This window comes from Aspergillus udagawae (assembly GCF_001078395.1).
Source record: "Aspergillus udagawae IFM 46973 DNA, scaffold_3, whole genome shotgun sequence".
In the NCBI taxonomy this organism is placed as follows: Eukaryota; Fungi; Ascomycota; class Eurotiomycetes; order Eurotiales; family Aspergillaceae; genus Aspergillus; species Aspergillus udagawae.
In genome coordinates, this window is record NW_025091266.1 from 3182170 (window position 1) to 3197827 (window position 15658).

Sequence of the window (15658 nt, forward strand, 5' to 3'; positions counted from 1 at the left end):
TTGACCTGTCACAATCCCAAAGAATTTATAAACTGGTTTGTGGACAGTATCATGTCTTGTAAAGAGGATTCAGATTACAAATGGAATACCAATGCTTGAGACAGTCTTTCTACGTTATGTGACTTGATAAGAGGACTGCCCCTTCCAACACAAGTTTAGATGACTCGAGTATAGTCTCGACTCTGTACGTTGATCTCTACAGGTAGATATCACATGATAGTAATCTTTGTGCGTTGCCCCATAGCAAGGTTAATAGCCAAAATAACTTATGCAATGACAAGGTTTGCAAGTTTGCTTATATTTATTGCTAGCCATGAACCACTTTCCACTATGATTAGACTACTGTCAGAGACCTAGCTCGATAATCAACAACCGCTGCAACAAGAACAGGGATTGGCTCTCTTCCTGCATTAACTAGATCGATCCGTGCGTCGATATCTCAGCTCAGCAATAATAGCAGGCCGCATGGGCCAAAAATACTTGTTCAGAAGTAATTATGTTTCCGTAAGGTAGAGTGAGTTTCTACCACTATCAAACATTAGCTACAATGAATATTAATGCTCCGAATCTATAATATTCAATGTAGCACCCGCACTGGCTCCTGAAGTGGACTAGCATTCCTGAAGGAAAGGCCGTGGACCGCACGAGGCATGGGTCTGTGTACAGCGAATAGATAAAGTGCCATCTTGTTGGGCAAGACGCGCACATTCGATTGACTCAGAATCCCTGGCGAAGCTCGATCCACGGACGTTAGATGTATATGACCTCGCGGAGATTATCATGAGAGAACCAGCCGAGATAACAGCATCTGCTGGATTTCGAAGAAACTAGGGATGCGTAGTATCCAGGTTTATTGGGGCGAGCAACCTGAAGAGCAAGAACAGCTGACTATTGTTGAAGCTCATGCTACAGCAAGTAAACACGGATACTAAATCTAGTGTCCATTCAGATTGGCGCTCTGATGGTGATCAAGATCAGGAAGAGCAGATCTATGCATAAATTAGTCCCTCGTGGGCATGGTCCTTGACTGACAGCCTAGTTTATTGGAGCAATATCTTATGTCTCACAGTCATCTCAGTATTTAATGCAGTATTTCATGTCAGGAAGATTCAGACAAAGACTCTGATGAAATTAATTTCTCTTGCAAAAAGGAACCTCAAAAATGACCAAGCGAAAAGCACATGGCGCGAGAAATTAAACAACCAATGCTTGGGTCTGGGGTTTTGATTGGAGGACTTAAAGGGTCACTGGTGTCGCAGATTTCGTCGCCCTGGCTCGCCACAGGAGAAAGAGGGGCACTATTTTTATGTGCTGTAACTGATTAGGAATGGACTGGGCCAGTATATGTTTGAGAAATGTTTGCTACTACGGAGTACTCTGTGGACAATCAACTGCGCCCTGGTTTTTGAAGGTAAGCTCGCGTAATTATTTTGTTGTCATTCTTTTGAACTACGAGCATACCCAGTAATTCATTGCTCGGAAGTCGACTCGGCAGAAACCTGGACACCATACCTTTTGTTATTTTGAAGATATGCCTCAAAAGTCAAATCCGTTGAGAATGTACTTCCTATCTTAGTTACTTGATACCAAGCTGTCGAGTGTCGATGCTGGGTCGACGCTAGGTCCCCAATTACTGCCAGAGGCGGGAAGCCAGGATGGGGTCAGACTGTCAGACCCTAAGGTGTTCCAGATCTCAATTTGTTGTAAGTGTAATACCTTAGGTATCTGTCCCTATATATTGTCCTGTCGTTCAGGTTGCAAGCCGAACCGCGATTCTGTAAGCACGCCATTTACTTGACTTTGACTTGGGGCCGAGGCATACCTAGTTTTGCTTCTTAACAGCTACATCTGCTGATTATGTTTAATATATATTCGGTATGATATCTCCGACTGAGATACGAATCGCATCCCAGCATGGATTGGTGAAAGTTGGCTGTTTTAGTTGTCACATCATTGATGGACAAGCCCTGGGCAGAAACAAACCATGTCTCAGAATTCTCCAATCAAGTCTCATCCCAAACTCTCATCGTCTCCACTCGACAATCAGGAGGAAATTATAGTAACACTCATTGAAATGAATTAAGCACATATCTCTTGATCTCAGCTTCTGGTATGTTCAACTCGAAGTACCATAGATGCCTTTATCATATCCAGTACAGAGTACCTATGGAGTATGGGATGGCTGTATTAGGAGTTCAGCAACATGAATAAGGATACCCAATAATCCAGGAATTTCATCTAATTTAATCCCTTACGGGGCACAGTACTTTGAATCTCAGAGATGTTTTAAAATTATCCGTCAGAATCAAGTGGTCACAGCTTGTCTGTTTCATCCCCACATGCTCCTCTTCCCCTTCTCCATAGTTATTAGTTAGTCCATACTCCCATAGCCTCATGTTGTAAACTTGTATCCATCGAGGCTGCTCCATATTCCGATATCCTCCTGTCAGCCTCTTTGAGAGTCGCCCGGCCCCTCTTTAATTATATTATTCTCTTTAGTAGCTGAGCACATTTTCTCCTTCTGAGTGCTGACCTTCTCTTTCCATCCATATCCAAGTGGTCAAACACTGGCAACAGTGTCCGTGATTGATCCACTTCTGTATTAGACAGTATGTTCCATTTTGTTTCTTCTTATTTCTCATCTTGATTTTCATCATTATCAATATCATTATCGTTATTATTATTATTTTAGTGCCTCCTCTCAGTCCGTCGTCTTATATCTGTCTTCCAGTCATACCTGTCTTCGTCTTTAGTTCTGTCTTTCCTCTCCTCTTCCCCCTTTGACCATTCCAAAATCACCCATCAATTTATTTCTTCTTTCTTCGTTTCCCTTTTTCGCATATTTTAGCCTTGTATTTGTTCTCCCTCTCCCTTTTAGGCAACTTGCCTGTTTGCCTGCATACTAGTTGGCCAGACCTATCGACATCCCTGTCCAATTCTCTCGCTTGTTGCTCTGGATCGATCTCCGGCCTGACCGACCCTGTCGGCGCCGTCACACTGCCGCCAGCCAGCTTTACTTAACCGCCCTCCCCGAAAGTGTCTGACCACTTCGTGTCACACTTCCAACAGCTTTTTTCTTTTCGATTCATGCTCCTTTTAGGCGTGGATCAAATCTCTCGGTACCGTGACTCGTCGCTCGTCTTCTTGTCTGTTCTTGTGACTTGGTAGCGGCGGTGCTCTGCTTGTCGCTGTCTGTGTTTCGGGTTGCTTTTTCTGGGCATTTGTTGGCTAGGCAGCTTTCACTTCTCGAAAAGAGCAAAGCCCAGCATAGCCGCTGACCACCGCCGCGCTCTCCCTTCGGCGCGCCATTCCACTTTACGCCTACCAAGTTAGCAACAGCCGGAGTCGATTCTCCAACGGAAGATTGTTCGGTTTTCGGGACCTTTTGATATCACCTCATCCATCGAATCAACATCATTATATATACGACGCCTATACTGAGTGCGGCACGGTCCCATACCTACTCTAGACTCTCCGAGCTTCACCAGCGATATATACAGAGTACAACCCACGTACTCTCGATTGTTCCGCACCGTCTTGCGTCGTCCGCGGACCCGTGGGACTTACCGAGAACAACGACTCCGCTATTCAATCAATCGGGTTCACTGTCCGTCCCATACCATTCCCTATAAACATCTAGTCTTCCGGGGTATTCTTAATCAGACTTTATACTATCATGTCTACGGTGGTTGCACCTGCTACAGCCGCTCCATTGCCGTCGCCGCATATGAATCGCGATCCGAGTCCAAAAAATTGCCCGACCCTGGCACCTACAACGACGAGTTCCCACTCCAGTTTGACACCTCCACGAGCATCTGGCGTCTCACAAGATGGATCTGCAGCGAAAGGTTCATCACCGGGACAAAAGCACACATCGCCATCGTAAGTGCCTCGACTTCGCTCGTGCAAATGCCTTATAATAAGCAAAAAGGTTGATCTGGGGGTTTGCTAACACCTTAATTTTTTCTCCTCTGTCTAGATCACAAAATGGAAGTATCCCTCCCAAGGTAATAGTGAAAAAAGAACCACCATCCTCGCCTGCTATGCAAACCCAGACCCACACTCGGCCCCGACCCCGAAAGCTAGACCTCTCCACCAGCCTCCCGACTGCGGGAGGTCTTTCAGCTCGCGCTGCCGGTGGTCCCATGACGGCTCGTGACGGAGTTACCATGCTTGACGTTGGGATCGCGTGCTTGTCACCGGGGTTTCAGACTCATGATCCAATTATGAGGGAGCAGCTTCAAAGGAGTCTTTCCGTGCGAGACCAGCAGAGGTCCATCATAGAATCTCGGTTGCACAAGTCCGCCAAGGATGACGGTCCGGATGGTGTTAGACCATCGGAGTCAAACACATTTGGTGCCCCCAAAACGGGCGCCTCCAAACGTAGACCTCCGCCTGGCCTGTCAATCGTACCTCCGTCTGCTGCCCAATTTTCCAACGAGCGTGTCATTCAATCGGCACCGCTACATCAAACCTTTACCGGTCGATACCAAGCGCAGCCGCTGACTCGGCACGTTGTGAACCAGAGCCCTACCCTCGGGTCAACTTCTCACATTCACCATGTCCCTGCTACTCAAACAAATAATCGCCTTCCCCCGCTATCTGACGTCTTTGGCTCTGAAGCTCTAGGCTCCCGTGATCGGGACCCTAATCGCGGCACATACTATCAGGCTGTTTCAGGCGCAAATTCGTCACAATCCAATAACCTTCCGCCGTTACCATCTCCCAGGATGCCTGGATCTGCGGCGCAAGCGCAAGGTCGACCTCGGGAGTACCGATCCGCAGAGGAGGCCGTCCATGAATTAGCTGGTGGGCGTGAGGAGCTTCTACCGCGTATTGTTCACTATGGCGGCCACCAGCCTCCAACTCCTCCGTCTCCTCACGTAACTAACGGACAAACCAAGTCGCGAACTAGTACGGACGCTGCTCCTTCAGTGCCCCATCCGCCTGTCCAACCTGTATTACAGTCAACCGAGGGAACTGCTCGCAGGCGACCGAGAAGTGAATATGAACAGGATAACGGAAGTCCTCCCTTGGGTCATGGCCCCGAACCTCACTATCGACCCAATCCAGCTCTAGCTTCTGGCGCAAACACCACTTACGGGCCTTTTGGAGCAGGCAGAGACTCTCCTGAGACACAACGGAGAAAGAAGGAGGAATTTCTCAGCCTATGTGCCAGGGCTTGGGATCTTTTTCATTCATGAACCATGCTCATCTGGGGCCTGTTGTATCCCATCATTCCGTCGGATGTTATTCGCTTGTTCCAGCTTTGGGCATAATCCTAGGTGTCGGACCTTGCGGCTCAGATCCTCTGCATCTCGAACATGAATGTAACGAGTCTAAATCGGGAGCAGTCTTGGTGCACTGAGATTCAGAGCAGCTGAAAATTGGACAGGCACGAAGCTTTTGACTGAATGAGATTAGTCAGTTGAGATTGATGATTGCGAGACTTACGACTTATCTTTACGAACTCTTTCGAACCTCCCTGATACCAGAGCCGGAGATGTTATCATTTCTGACTTCTCCCTGGGCCTCTTCTTTCCACCTTTTTTGGGGCAGCTCTTCACTGGCGTTGTATCTTTTGGATTGGATGCTGGGACATGTCAACGTTGCACAGTACTATGTCCATATCTGTTCTTCCCTTCCACCGATATCATTGCTGGCATTTGTCGCCGCTGATTTGGTCAATCTTGTTGTGATACCATTGTTCTCCTTACCATTTTCTTATCTTCCATTTCGACATAGTATTTCCGTCAGACAAAGCTCATTTTGCTTTTTCCTTACACTTCTTTTCTTGTCCTGAACCTTGCAGTAATGCCCGGCGCAGATCAATCCTCTCGAACCAGGACTGGTGATAATTTGAGAGAGTCGTCATCTTGCATTTTTATAGCACAGCTAGTGAGGACTGGTAGATCCAGTCAAATTTTAATAATGAGTTCTCTCGATCTTTTCCGTGATCTATTCAGAGTCCAGATGCAAGCTTTCACAGAAAATTTCATGTAGAAGAAAACAAACGGTCTCGCCATAAAGCGATTGATGGGTTGAAGATATGGGCACACTGTCTCTAAGCAAGCCGCCTGCGTTTACCGCCCCCGCCATCATTGTAAGGCGTGGAATCATGCTCCAGTCCGCGTCGCTCCATAGGCATTTCCTTCCTCTCCTTAGCAGTCAACTTCTTCTGCCTTCTTTCTAGCGCCTTCACACGTTGCCTAGAGCCCATGCTCTCATACTTCTTAAGCAACACCTGCTTCTTGAGGTCCGACTTTTTGAGGAAGTACGGGTTGCTCTTCTTTCCTTCGCGGATGAGCCCCTTCTCTCGTTTTTTGTGTTCCGCTAATACCTCCTTCTCCCTTCTTCTGTTTTCAATTGTGCGCAGACGGTCCGTAGCCGACCGGATATCACGCTTCAAGGCTTCCTTCTGCCTCGGATCCTTGGTCTTTGCGAGCTTCTCCTTCATTTCCTTGAGCTCCGCAGCGCGGTAATCGTCCAAGAAGGCGTAAGCACTTTGGGAAGCTTCAATACGCCCGCTTTGGCTGCGTACCGTGGGATCGAAACGCGGGTCCCGCGATTTGAGGGCCGCCGGCGGCTCGATGATGGTGCGCTTGCGGGTAACGGGGTGTTTGGATGACTGCACCATCGGTGCGTGTTTGGAGGAGCGGGAAGGCTGCTCGGAGTCTTTCGACTTTGAGGATCCCTGTCGCTTCTGTTCGCGGGCTTCGCGGATCCGCGCGCGAATGTCGTCTAACGGGGAGGCAGCCGTGGGTTCTCCATCATTTGCTGTTGACTGCGCGGGTTTGGATTTGCGCTTGGCTTTGGGGCCTAATGAGGCTTGCGCTTTGGCGAGTGCGCCGAAAGAGATATTGCTTAATGAAGCCTGCACATCGTCTTGGCCGTTGTCGCTGTCTTCGTCGTCCTCATCATCTTCCTCGTTTTCATCGCTCATGGCATCTGACTCTTCTTGGGACTGATGATGACTCTTAGAAACGTGGGATGTCTGGCGCAAGGTTTCGGAAGACTTACCTCAGGGCCACCATCCCCTTCTGAGCTATCATCGCTAAGATCCGATCCGGATTCCTCAACCTCTTCATCATTACTTTCCGACTCGAATGCAGATGCTTCCGAGTAAACCTCTTCGTCCTCATCTGGTAGAGCTCGTACTCTTCGGTTGAGAAGATCAGAAACCGCCATCCTCTTCAGTAGCTTCAGTTCGATACGTATATCAGAGAATGGACTGCAGCAAAGAATAAGATAACCAGCTGTGCCTCGAATACTCTGCGGCGGTGAAGACCAGGCGCAGAAAAAGTCGATTATACTGCCACTAAATAAGGCGGTGAGTCCGGCGGCGGGACTCTTGTTGGCCGCTTTTCTTTCCGCGCGGCGATTGTCTGTTGTCGCCTTTTTATTTTGCCGTTCTTCCACCCATCCAAGCGCAGTCAATCTCGATCATTCTTTCTTTCCTTACGTATAGCGTCAATTCTTCGTCTACTTCATGGTTTTCGGGCGCTGGGTCCATCCATTCATTAGGCTTGCTTCATTTATCTCATCTCTGCCGCTATCAGTGACTGCTGCCTATCGCCGCATGCTCCAAGGCGGGGCGTCCGAGAAGGTGTGTATACAAATCCAGGTACAGATGATCACCATGGTCGACGATCGACGACTGAACATTGGGTTCTCCTGTACAGGTTCTGCCCCATCCCAAAGTGCCAGCCAGTTTTACCTTGACGTCGCCACCACATATCAACTCGTTGAAGAAACCCCAATTACAAGCTACGGTCAGCAGTGCTCTCGAAGATCTAGGAATGAGACGGTCAAAACCTGTGAGAGATGGTACACCTCGAGCAGGATATCATCCACAGAACGATAATGGTCTGCCCGATACAAGCCAAAATCTGAAGAAATCATGGAGGCCGTATCAAGGTCGCTGGGATTCGAACGACGCCCTTTGGCGCTCCGACACATTGATTTCTCCCGGAACTGACAATGCTGTGTCGAGCGGTTTGCGGGAAAATGGTACACGGCGCAATGCCAGACCTTTTGACAAAATGTCAAAAGAACCGTCACCGTATAGTCCGCAACTATCAGGCTCTCAACCAGCTCAAGTTCCGTACATACAACTACAGCAGCCCTTCAATGCGCCGTCTATTAATCCGCAATTTGACCCGAATATCAACTCGTTTCCCGTTTTGCCTATACCATCCAGTACAGCAGACTCTCCTATCAACACGGCTATGCGGCAGCCATTTGTCCCATTACACCTATCCAACTTGCAACCACCACAATCGCAAACCTTGCCCAATAACCTCCCGTTTACCCCTTACGGTTTCCCGCCAATGCCAGACTTGAATAATCCTGGAAAGATACTACCTTTCATGCCTCCAATGCCCCCATTCCCCCCTATGAACTTGGGTGTTTCCAGTCCAGCATTGGTACCACCAGTTTTCGGCGGGTTTCCGTTCTGTGCCTTCGACCCAATGTATCCTACAACAGCCGGCCATACTGGAGGCAATTCTCAGGGTCCAACACCGCAACCATTGCTCCCAATCCCACCGCGTGACCGGCGATCTAAGACCCCGGAGCCTCCTGCGCCGACTAAGGGGTATCTGACGCAATCGTCCTTGGCCCCGAAACTACATCCCAACCGCCAACCTCTACTGGTCATTCTTGACCTGAACGGCACTCTGATATTTCGAAAACACAGACGTCTGCCCCCTTCTTTCGTCAAAAGGACTGGCCTGGACCAGTTTTTGGACGTTTTGTTGAAAAACTACAAAGTCATGATCTGGTCCAGTTCGCAACCAGAGACGGTAGGCGCAGTTTGCGAGAAACTGTTTCCTGGCGAGAAAAGAAAGTCACTGGTAGCTGAATGGGGCCGCGATAAGTTGAACCTCTCCAAAGCTCAGTACAGGTCAAAGGTGCAGGTCTATAAGACCCTAGAGACAGTGTGGAGCAATCAAGAGATTCAAGCCTCGTACCCTAGCTCCCATCAGAAAGGTCGGTCTAAAACGAAGAAAAAGGCGGCGCAAGGGAATTCACGGTGGGACCAGACGAACACCGTTCTCATCGATGACAGCAAGCTCAAAGCGCTCAGCGAGCCCTACAACATCCTCGAGATCCCGGAGTTCACGAACGCACCGGGTATTGATGAGTTTCGCATATTTCCCAAAGTCCTGGAATGCCTTGATGCCCTAGCGCAGCATGACGACGTCAGCAAGTTGCTCCGGCTCTGGGACTCGAAGCTCGCGGCTAACGCCACAATCCTTGATCTCTACATCGGGGTGAATCAGTCTTCACAACAGCAAACCGGGAGTTCTTCGACGACGCCGTCAACACCCCAGGAAATAGCCCAGGCACGCAAGGAAAGACGAAGAGCTCGCAAACAGGAGAAAAAAGCGGCGCGACTGGCTACCGCCGCTGTGTCTGCCATAACTGCAGAGGGGGTCATCGGAGGGGTTACCCCGACCGACAGCACCCCAGCTACTCCGGCTGAGGACAGTGCTATCCCAAGAGCTACAAATGTGCCGCAATCGCATGCCAGACGTTCTCCCTCTCCCCCCTCCTCAGTGCAATCGGAAAACTACCTTCTCGATCGCCTAGAGGAGTCGTTAAATGTTCGCCGCGACTGATTGACTTTTTGGTCTTGCGTTTATTGATTCATGACGAGGATACCCCTGTTATTTGTTACTGTAAAATTAGGTGTGAAGTTATCGGTGTTTTGATTAGATACATTGTAATTTGAGCCTCGTGACGCTTGTCAAGAGAATACATGGCGGCTTCAAATGCACCATTTACGTGGACGGCGTGCATCGAACATATTACTGGATAAATACTAGAAACAGAAAACTGCTAGGATCAAGAAGTGCTTTTTGGCTTCTTCATGGCTAGACTAGCTACTATCATTCCACATCTCAAGATATCATTAGCGTGGATATACAATATCCATGCATTTTAGGAAGAGGAGCTTTTTTGAAAGTCAAGTCGACGAATGAAAATACGTAAACCATTCAGTCGTGGGCAACGTAGACATTAGGCGGGTCAATTGGGCGCAGAGGAGGGCGAGAGGGATATCAATGGAAAGCCAGGCCCATAGACCTTTGGTAACAGGTACGTATGGGGTGTATCCTGAAACGAAAGGGCTTATGGCCAAGGCTCGAGTTCATATAGAAGCTAACCCAATGTCATGAGGGGAAGAGAGGACATCACGAGGTCGCTGATAGCATTTTCAGAACGCCGTCTATTTGAAGACGTGACCATCAACGTGGGGGTACTCCTTGCCGTCAACAGTGACGGAGGTATCCCAGGCCCACATGTCCTCGACGAGCTTCTTGTCCTCGGGGTTGGAGGGGTCGAGCTTGCGGAAGTCGTAGCTCTCCCAGTCAGGGGCGACCTCAAAGGCGGGCTTCCAGTCCTGGCCACGGACCAGGAAGACACCGCGGACGACGCAGTTGTAGTTCTCGCCGTAGACGGACTGAGCACCGAAGAGGTACTTGCGGGAAGCCTCGAGACGGGCGTGGAAACCACCTGCGATGGAAAGTCAGAAAGTGGGAGCGGTATGGAGCCAAAGAAGTCAAATCCTTACCGATCAGGTTGTTGGCCATGAAGGTGAGCTTCAGCTCGTTGTTGTACTTGTAGTCAACAGCATAGAGAGAGTACTCTTCGGGCTTGTAGTTCTGCCAGAACCAGGGCAGAGCAACGGGGCGGGTATCCTCGTTAGAGTACTGGCGCTTCCACTCATCAAGGACGAACTCGGGCTTGCCAAGAGCCTCAAGAGGGTGCTTGGGCTTCTTCTCAGGCTGCGCCTCGGGCTCGGCAGCAGGAGCAGCAGCCTTGGCAGGGGCAGCCTTGGGCTTCTCCTCCTTCTTGGGAGGAGTGTACTTGATAGCCTCCTCAGCCAAGACAGGGCTGGGGACGACGGCCTTGAAAGGAGCCTGGTTGATGATAGTGTTGTACCATCTGGCGACGGCAACGTTCTCAGAGCGCCAAGCCTTGTCCAGGACGGTAGCGAAAGCGCGGGTGAGGAGAGAGGCACCGAAGTAATCGGCGAGGGTGATGCGCTCACCGACCAGGTAGGTGTTGGCGGTGAGGTGCTTCTCAAGGACGGCGAGAGCCTTGTTGGCAGCCTTGGCGGCATCTTCAACGTTCTTCTTGTTGTAGGCGTCAAGACCCATCAGAGGGCGGTACCAGGCACCGAGCTTGGGGAGGACCTCATAGTTGACAAACGAGAGCCAGCGAAGGATGGCAGCGTAGTCCTGCTTGGTCTTGCCCAGGAGAGTGGTCTTCTCGTTCTGGGAGGTCACTTAAATCCAGTCAGTCTCAAAATGTTCAGGACCAGTGGTGGTTTGCGACGATGAAACAAGGTCAATTCCATTTTTGGAAATTTTCTGCCAAAAGGCGGGGTAACCAAGAAATTCAGAGTTGTAATGTTATCAACACAGTAGTTCTGCCAGGGATAACTAGTAATAAAAAATTGCTCATCATGTAAAGGAGTTCGACATAGCTGGTCGTGGAAAAGAGGTACATTAAAGCAAATTGAAACATACCGTAGACAGCGATGGCGATGGACTCGGAAAGAGTGAAGCCATTGGCACCCTCGAAGGCAGGGATCTTGCCGAGGGGGCTGAGCTTGAGGTACTCAGCAGACTGGTTGAAGGCAGCGGCAGAGTTGGCCTCAGTCTTGACCAGCTCGACCTCCAAGTCGTTGCACTTGGCAGCGACGAGGGCGGCGATGGTACGACCGTTCTCCTGTTTTGAGTGTTTCCGATTAGCCAGCTGTCCTAAGCAGGGGAAGCAAGGCAGCTGGATGGATGTAATCCATCAAACCCAGGGAAATCAATCGGGCTGATTATCTAGAATAACACATACAGGAAGACCGTAAAGCTTTCCGAAAGCCATTGTGAATGTGAGATGTAGATGGGGAGATGTGGGAGGAAAAGGAGAGGAAGAGGGAGGAGGAGGGGTGGGAAAAAGGAGAAGCTGTTCAAATAAAAAAAAAGGGCGACACCTGAGGGGTTCTGGCGGAAAAGAACGACGAAATTTTGTGCGAATCACGACTCGGCGTCGGCGATCGGAGGAACGTTTGGTCGCTCACGTGATATGTCATCGAAAAACCTCAGGCTTGCCCAATAACGGCAGAACAAGGATAGGCTAGGATTTCGACGGGGTGGCCACACTGCTACTATTTCTCCCTCCCCCTACATTCATTGACAGTTGTCCCACGGTCTAAGCAAGGCTCCTGCCTGCCGGTTTCCTCGATTATGGCGTGGCAGAGGCCTAATTGCATCGTTCAGGCGGTGCGGTCGGTCCGAACAGCTCAGTTGCAGTCCATCCTCCGAACCTCCACAGTTGCTTCAGGAAGCTCGTTACAACAGCGAAAAGGTACACGAAGTTATGCAACTGAGGTCCAAACCGCCGGTGGAAATGCTCTCCAGGTACGAGCAGCCCCCGAGATCGATTTCTCCCAACTTGCTACTCGTCCTGCTCGGGTCATTCCCGCATCACCGGCCTACTTCTCCGGCAGTCCCAAGTTCATCGATCATTTATTGAATTTGGAACGTATCTGCGCCAAGTACGCATCGCTACCTACGGTGTCCCCAAGCGAAGCTCCTCGAATGGCATGGTTCAAACTCGCACAGTTCCGTGACTTTGTCGGCGAGCCCGTACCGACGAAGAAATACAAGAGCTTGGTCAAGATTCTGCAGCGACTCAATCGCATTGACCCTGCCCTTCTCCCCGGGGAAGTCCGCGACACCTTGAAGACCTTTCTTCGGCCTGGTAACCCGTACGGAAATAAGCCGGCACCGGCGACAGTGGACGAGATGGGCCGAGCTCGCGGCAAGGGGAAGCGCAAGACCTCGTCGGCGGTGGTCCACCTGGTCGAAGGCGAGGGTGAGGTCATGGTCAACGGCAAGACGCTGACAGAAGCTTTTCCCCGTCTGCACGACCGTGAGAGCGCAACTTGGCCGCTGAGATGCACGTCGAGACTAGACAAATATAATGTGTGGGCTACTGTTCGAGGAGGTGGAGTCACTGGTCAGGCAGAGGCCATCACATTAGCCCTTGCACGGGCACTGCTCGTCCACGAGCCTGCGCTGAAGCCGATTTTGCGAAAAGGTACGTTACAGATGATACTGCTTCGGTGGACAGTAAGAATATTGCTGACGGACAATCTTTCTAGCTGGTGTCATTACCGTCGATGCTCGTCGCGTCGAGAGAAAGAAACCCGGTCACGTCAAGGCTCGCAAGATGCCAACCTGGGTCAAGAGATGAAGGCATGTTTATTCTCTCTTGGTCCTGGCGTGCTGTCTGTTCTTTACACCATTTACTGTTTTTATTTCCCCAACCTGTATCATTATCTCACTTGCCATCTTGATTCTTGAATGAATATACCTTCGAATCCTCCGCATCACCGTGAGTGCCATGGCGGTTTGTTTCAAGACAAGACACTTGCATTAGTGGTCTCGGCGACAAGCAATGTACCTTACTTTGACTCTTATCGGGCGTTACCCTCAGATGACAATGAAATCGATTGATTAGAATTGTGACAAACACTGGACGAACATTGAAAAGGCCGGCAGCAGAACTACGACTCCTACTACTGTCAAATCAGTGCACACTAACCAAGACGATTCTAACTTCCCGAGTCTCGGTCCAAATTCCAAACTGTAGCCCGAATGCAGAAGAACCAAGCAACCCAATTGAAAGATCCAAACATGTAAAAAGGAACAGAAAGAGGCGCACGGATTTCTGGACGAGAGGGGAGGGATTGCGCGGACCTTGTACGATGACGGACCAGCCCAGTGCTGACAGAAATGAGAACCAATGTTACACAATACACACACTGCCGTTGAGCTCTCCTCGAGTCCGAGTCCTGAGTCTCGAGTTTCAGGTCGATGAAGGGATCATGTGTCGCGGTCTCAAACTCAGACTATCACAGCTAAGTATTGCTATTGGCAACGTGGCGCTGAGATCATCGGTCTGTGAACTGAGGAGAAAGAGGGAGCCTGGATACTGAGAGGGCCGAGTGAAGAGTTCGCTGGAGGAGGGTTGCACATTGCTGATTCTGACTTTGATCATAGTTGTCATCTCCTGGGTCGGTTTACAATGTTCCTGCCGGTCTATGGCTATAATTTATGGATATATTTGGTAATCATAATGGCAGGCAGAAGTCATTTTTATGATGCCCTTCGATGATGCTCAATATATGTTTGTTACCTCAGTATGCCATGTGTATTGTTTTCACCTAACGTATGTTGCTCTGCTTTGATATTTTGGAGGTCGAACTTGACATTCAACTCTCGGTTTGGCATTGACAATGAGCTTTCATGAACAGAGATCAAGTAGTATGATTCTGCACTAGTGACAGCCCCTCACATATCCCAATTGTTCGCATTGAAGGTTGACTAACGTGCAGCTGGCGGCCTGGCACGCCTCACTCGGACTGTCCGTAGTATCATTGGCAAAGCTGCGAAGCTGGAAGATCATGGGAAGGACAGCAACAGGATGGAAATACAAGGTAATCACTCAGTCTACTACTAATTGCGTCCCAGGCGAAGTATTTCAAATCAACAAATACCGATCATGAGTTCTATTGGATCACGCCGCAGCCGTCAGTTCCCCCCGATCTGACGCCAGGGCCCGGTCCCCTCGCACACTAGCTGCTATAGCTTGAACTGTGACTAAAATCATTCATCCCATTACCTCCCTGGGAATATAGCACGATCTGTCAGGATTCTAGTAGGAGTGGGTGACATCTCTTGCAGATCTCCAAGCACTGCTGGGGCCCTTTTTGGTTTCTAAACTCGAAAAGCTACCAATCGGTTGGTCCGTCCTGCATGCATGGCTTTTCCCAGGATTCCGGTCGCCAGCAGGTCAATCCTGTCGATTGTCTTTAGCCAGGTACTCAGTAGTCAGTAATCGTCCGTCACAGTATCCTCGTTGTCTTTTTCGCTATTTTTGCACGAGTTGGCTCGTTTTCAATGACAAAACTCGGCGCTGTGTCTCTGGGAGACAAGGGATAATAATGCCGATACCGACTCAGTGCCCTCTGCACTGGTGTCTATGAAAACACAGCATAATTTTGTTCTAGAAGAGACTAATAGAGTTCGTCCGTCAGTTTGGCGGTGGCTGTCTAGACTATGACTTGGAGGTCACTTGTGGACAGGCGGGTACGTACTTTGTGCTTATCTCCTCTGGGGGATTTTTCTCCTTTACTGAGGATCGGAGTACAATGGCAAGATATTCTTCTTCGGTCCATTCTTCACCGAGTCCTCTCTTTCTCTCTCGCCTTGTTCGTACTTTGTTTTTCAAGATTCTACCAGATGGAGCTAATCATTGAGAAAGTTTAACCTCTGAGCAGCCACAAGGGGTGTACCAGTGTCTCGGGCTCCTGGGGTCAAGTGGGATTTGTCAAAATCGAGCCATCAACATGATCAACAGGAATGACGAAGATCCCTGGAGTGGATTTAATGGAAGATCAGCCAAGCGCTAAGCAGGACAGCATCATATAGTGGCCCTGACTTGCTCATAGTCGGGTTCTAATACTCAAATACTGTAGACTAGACCAGACCAAAGAATACAAGGCAGGGCAACAATAATATGTTCGAGTACTCGGGTGACTCCAGTCTAAGACAAAGCTAGTGGTACCTTACTTTAGAAAACCTAG

At 49.6% G+C, this 15658-nt stretch overlaps 5 protein-coding genes across 5 annotated transcripts; 3 read left to right on the forward strand and 2 right to left on the reverse strand.

The window, feature by feature from the left end:
• Positions 1–3676: 3676 nt before the first annotated feature.
• On the forward strand, positions 3677–5204 carry Aud_004946 (uncharacterized protein; the record flags this gene model as incomplete). Its single annotated transcript, XM_043289882.1, has 2 exons — positions 3677–3882; positions 3980–5204. 2 exons carry the CDS (start codon positions 3677–3679, stop codon positions 5202–5204), a joined length of 1431 nt encoding a protein of 476 aa, XP_043145817.1.
• Positions 5205–6064: 860 nt separating this feature from the next.
• On the reverse strand, positions 6065–7188 carry rrp36 (putative pre-rRNA processing protein; the record flags this gene model as incomplete). Its single annotated transcript, XM_043289883.1, has 2 exons — positions 6065–6964; positions 7021–7188. The coding sequence occupies 2 exons, from the start codon at positions 7186–7188 to the stop codon at positions 6065–6067; spliced, it is 1068 nt and encodes a 355-aa protein (XP_043145818.1).
• A 301-nt stretch (positions 7189–7489) lies between these two features.
• Positions 7490–9623, forward strand: Aud_004948 (NIF domain protein; the record flags this gene model as incomplete). Its single annotated transcript, XM_043289884.1, has 2 exons — positions 7490–7606; positions 7683–9623. 2 exons carry the CDS (start codon positions 7490–7492, stop codon positions 9621–9623), a joined length of 2058 nt encoding a protein of 685 aa, XP_043145819.1.
• Positions 9624–10231: 608 nt separating this feature from the next.
• Positions 10232–11889, reverse strand: Aud_004949 (putative translation elongation factor eEF-1 subunit gamma; the record flags this gene model as incomplete). Its single annotated transcript, XM_043289885.1, has 4 exons — positions 10232–10518; positions 10577–11293; positions 11538–11739; positions 11860–11889. The coding sequence occupies 4 exons, from the start codon at positions 11887–11889 to the stop codon at positions 10232–10234; spliced, it is 1236 nt and encodes a 411-aa protein (XP_043145820.1).
• A 362-nt stretch (positions 11890–12251) lies between these two features.
• Aud_004950 (mitochondrial 37S ribosomal protein uS9m) lies at positions 12252–13263 on the forward strand (the record flags this gene model as incomplete). The annotated part of the gene is made up of 2 exons (XM_043289886.1): positions 12252–13107; positions 13172–13263. 2 exons carry the CDS (start codon positions 12252–12254, stop codon positions 13261–13263), a joined length of 948 nt encoding a protein of 315 aa, XP_043145821.1.
• Positions 13264–15658: the final 2395 nt, after the last annotated feature.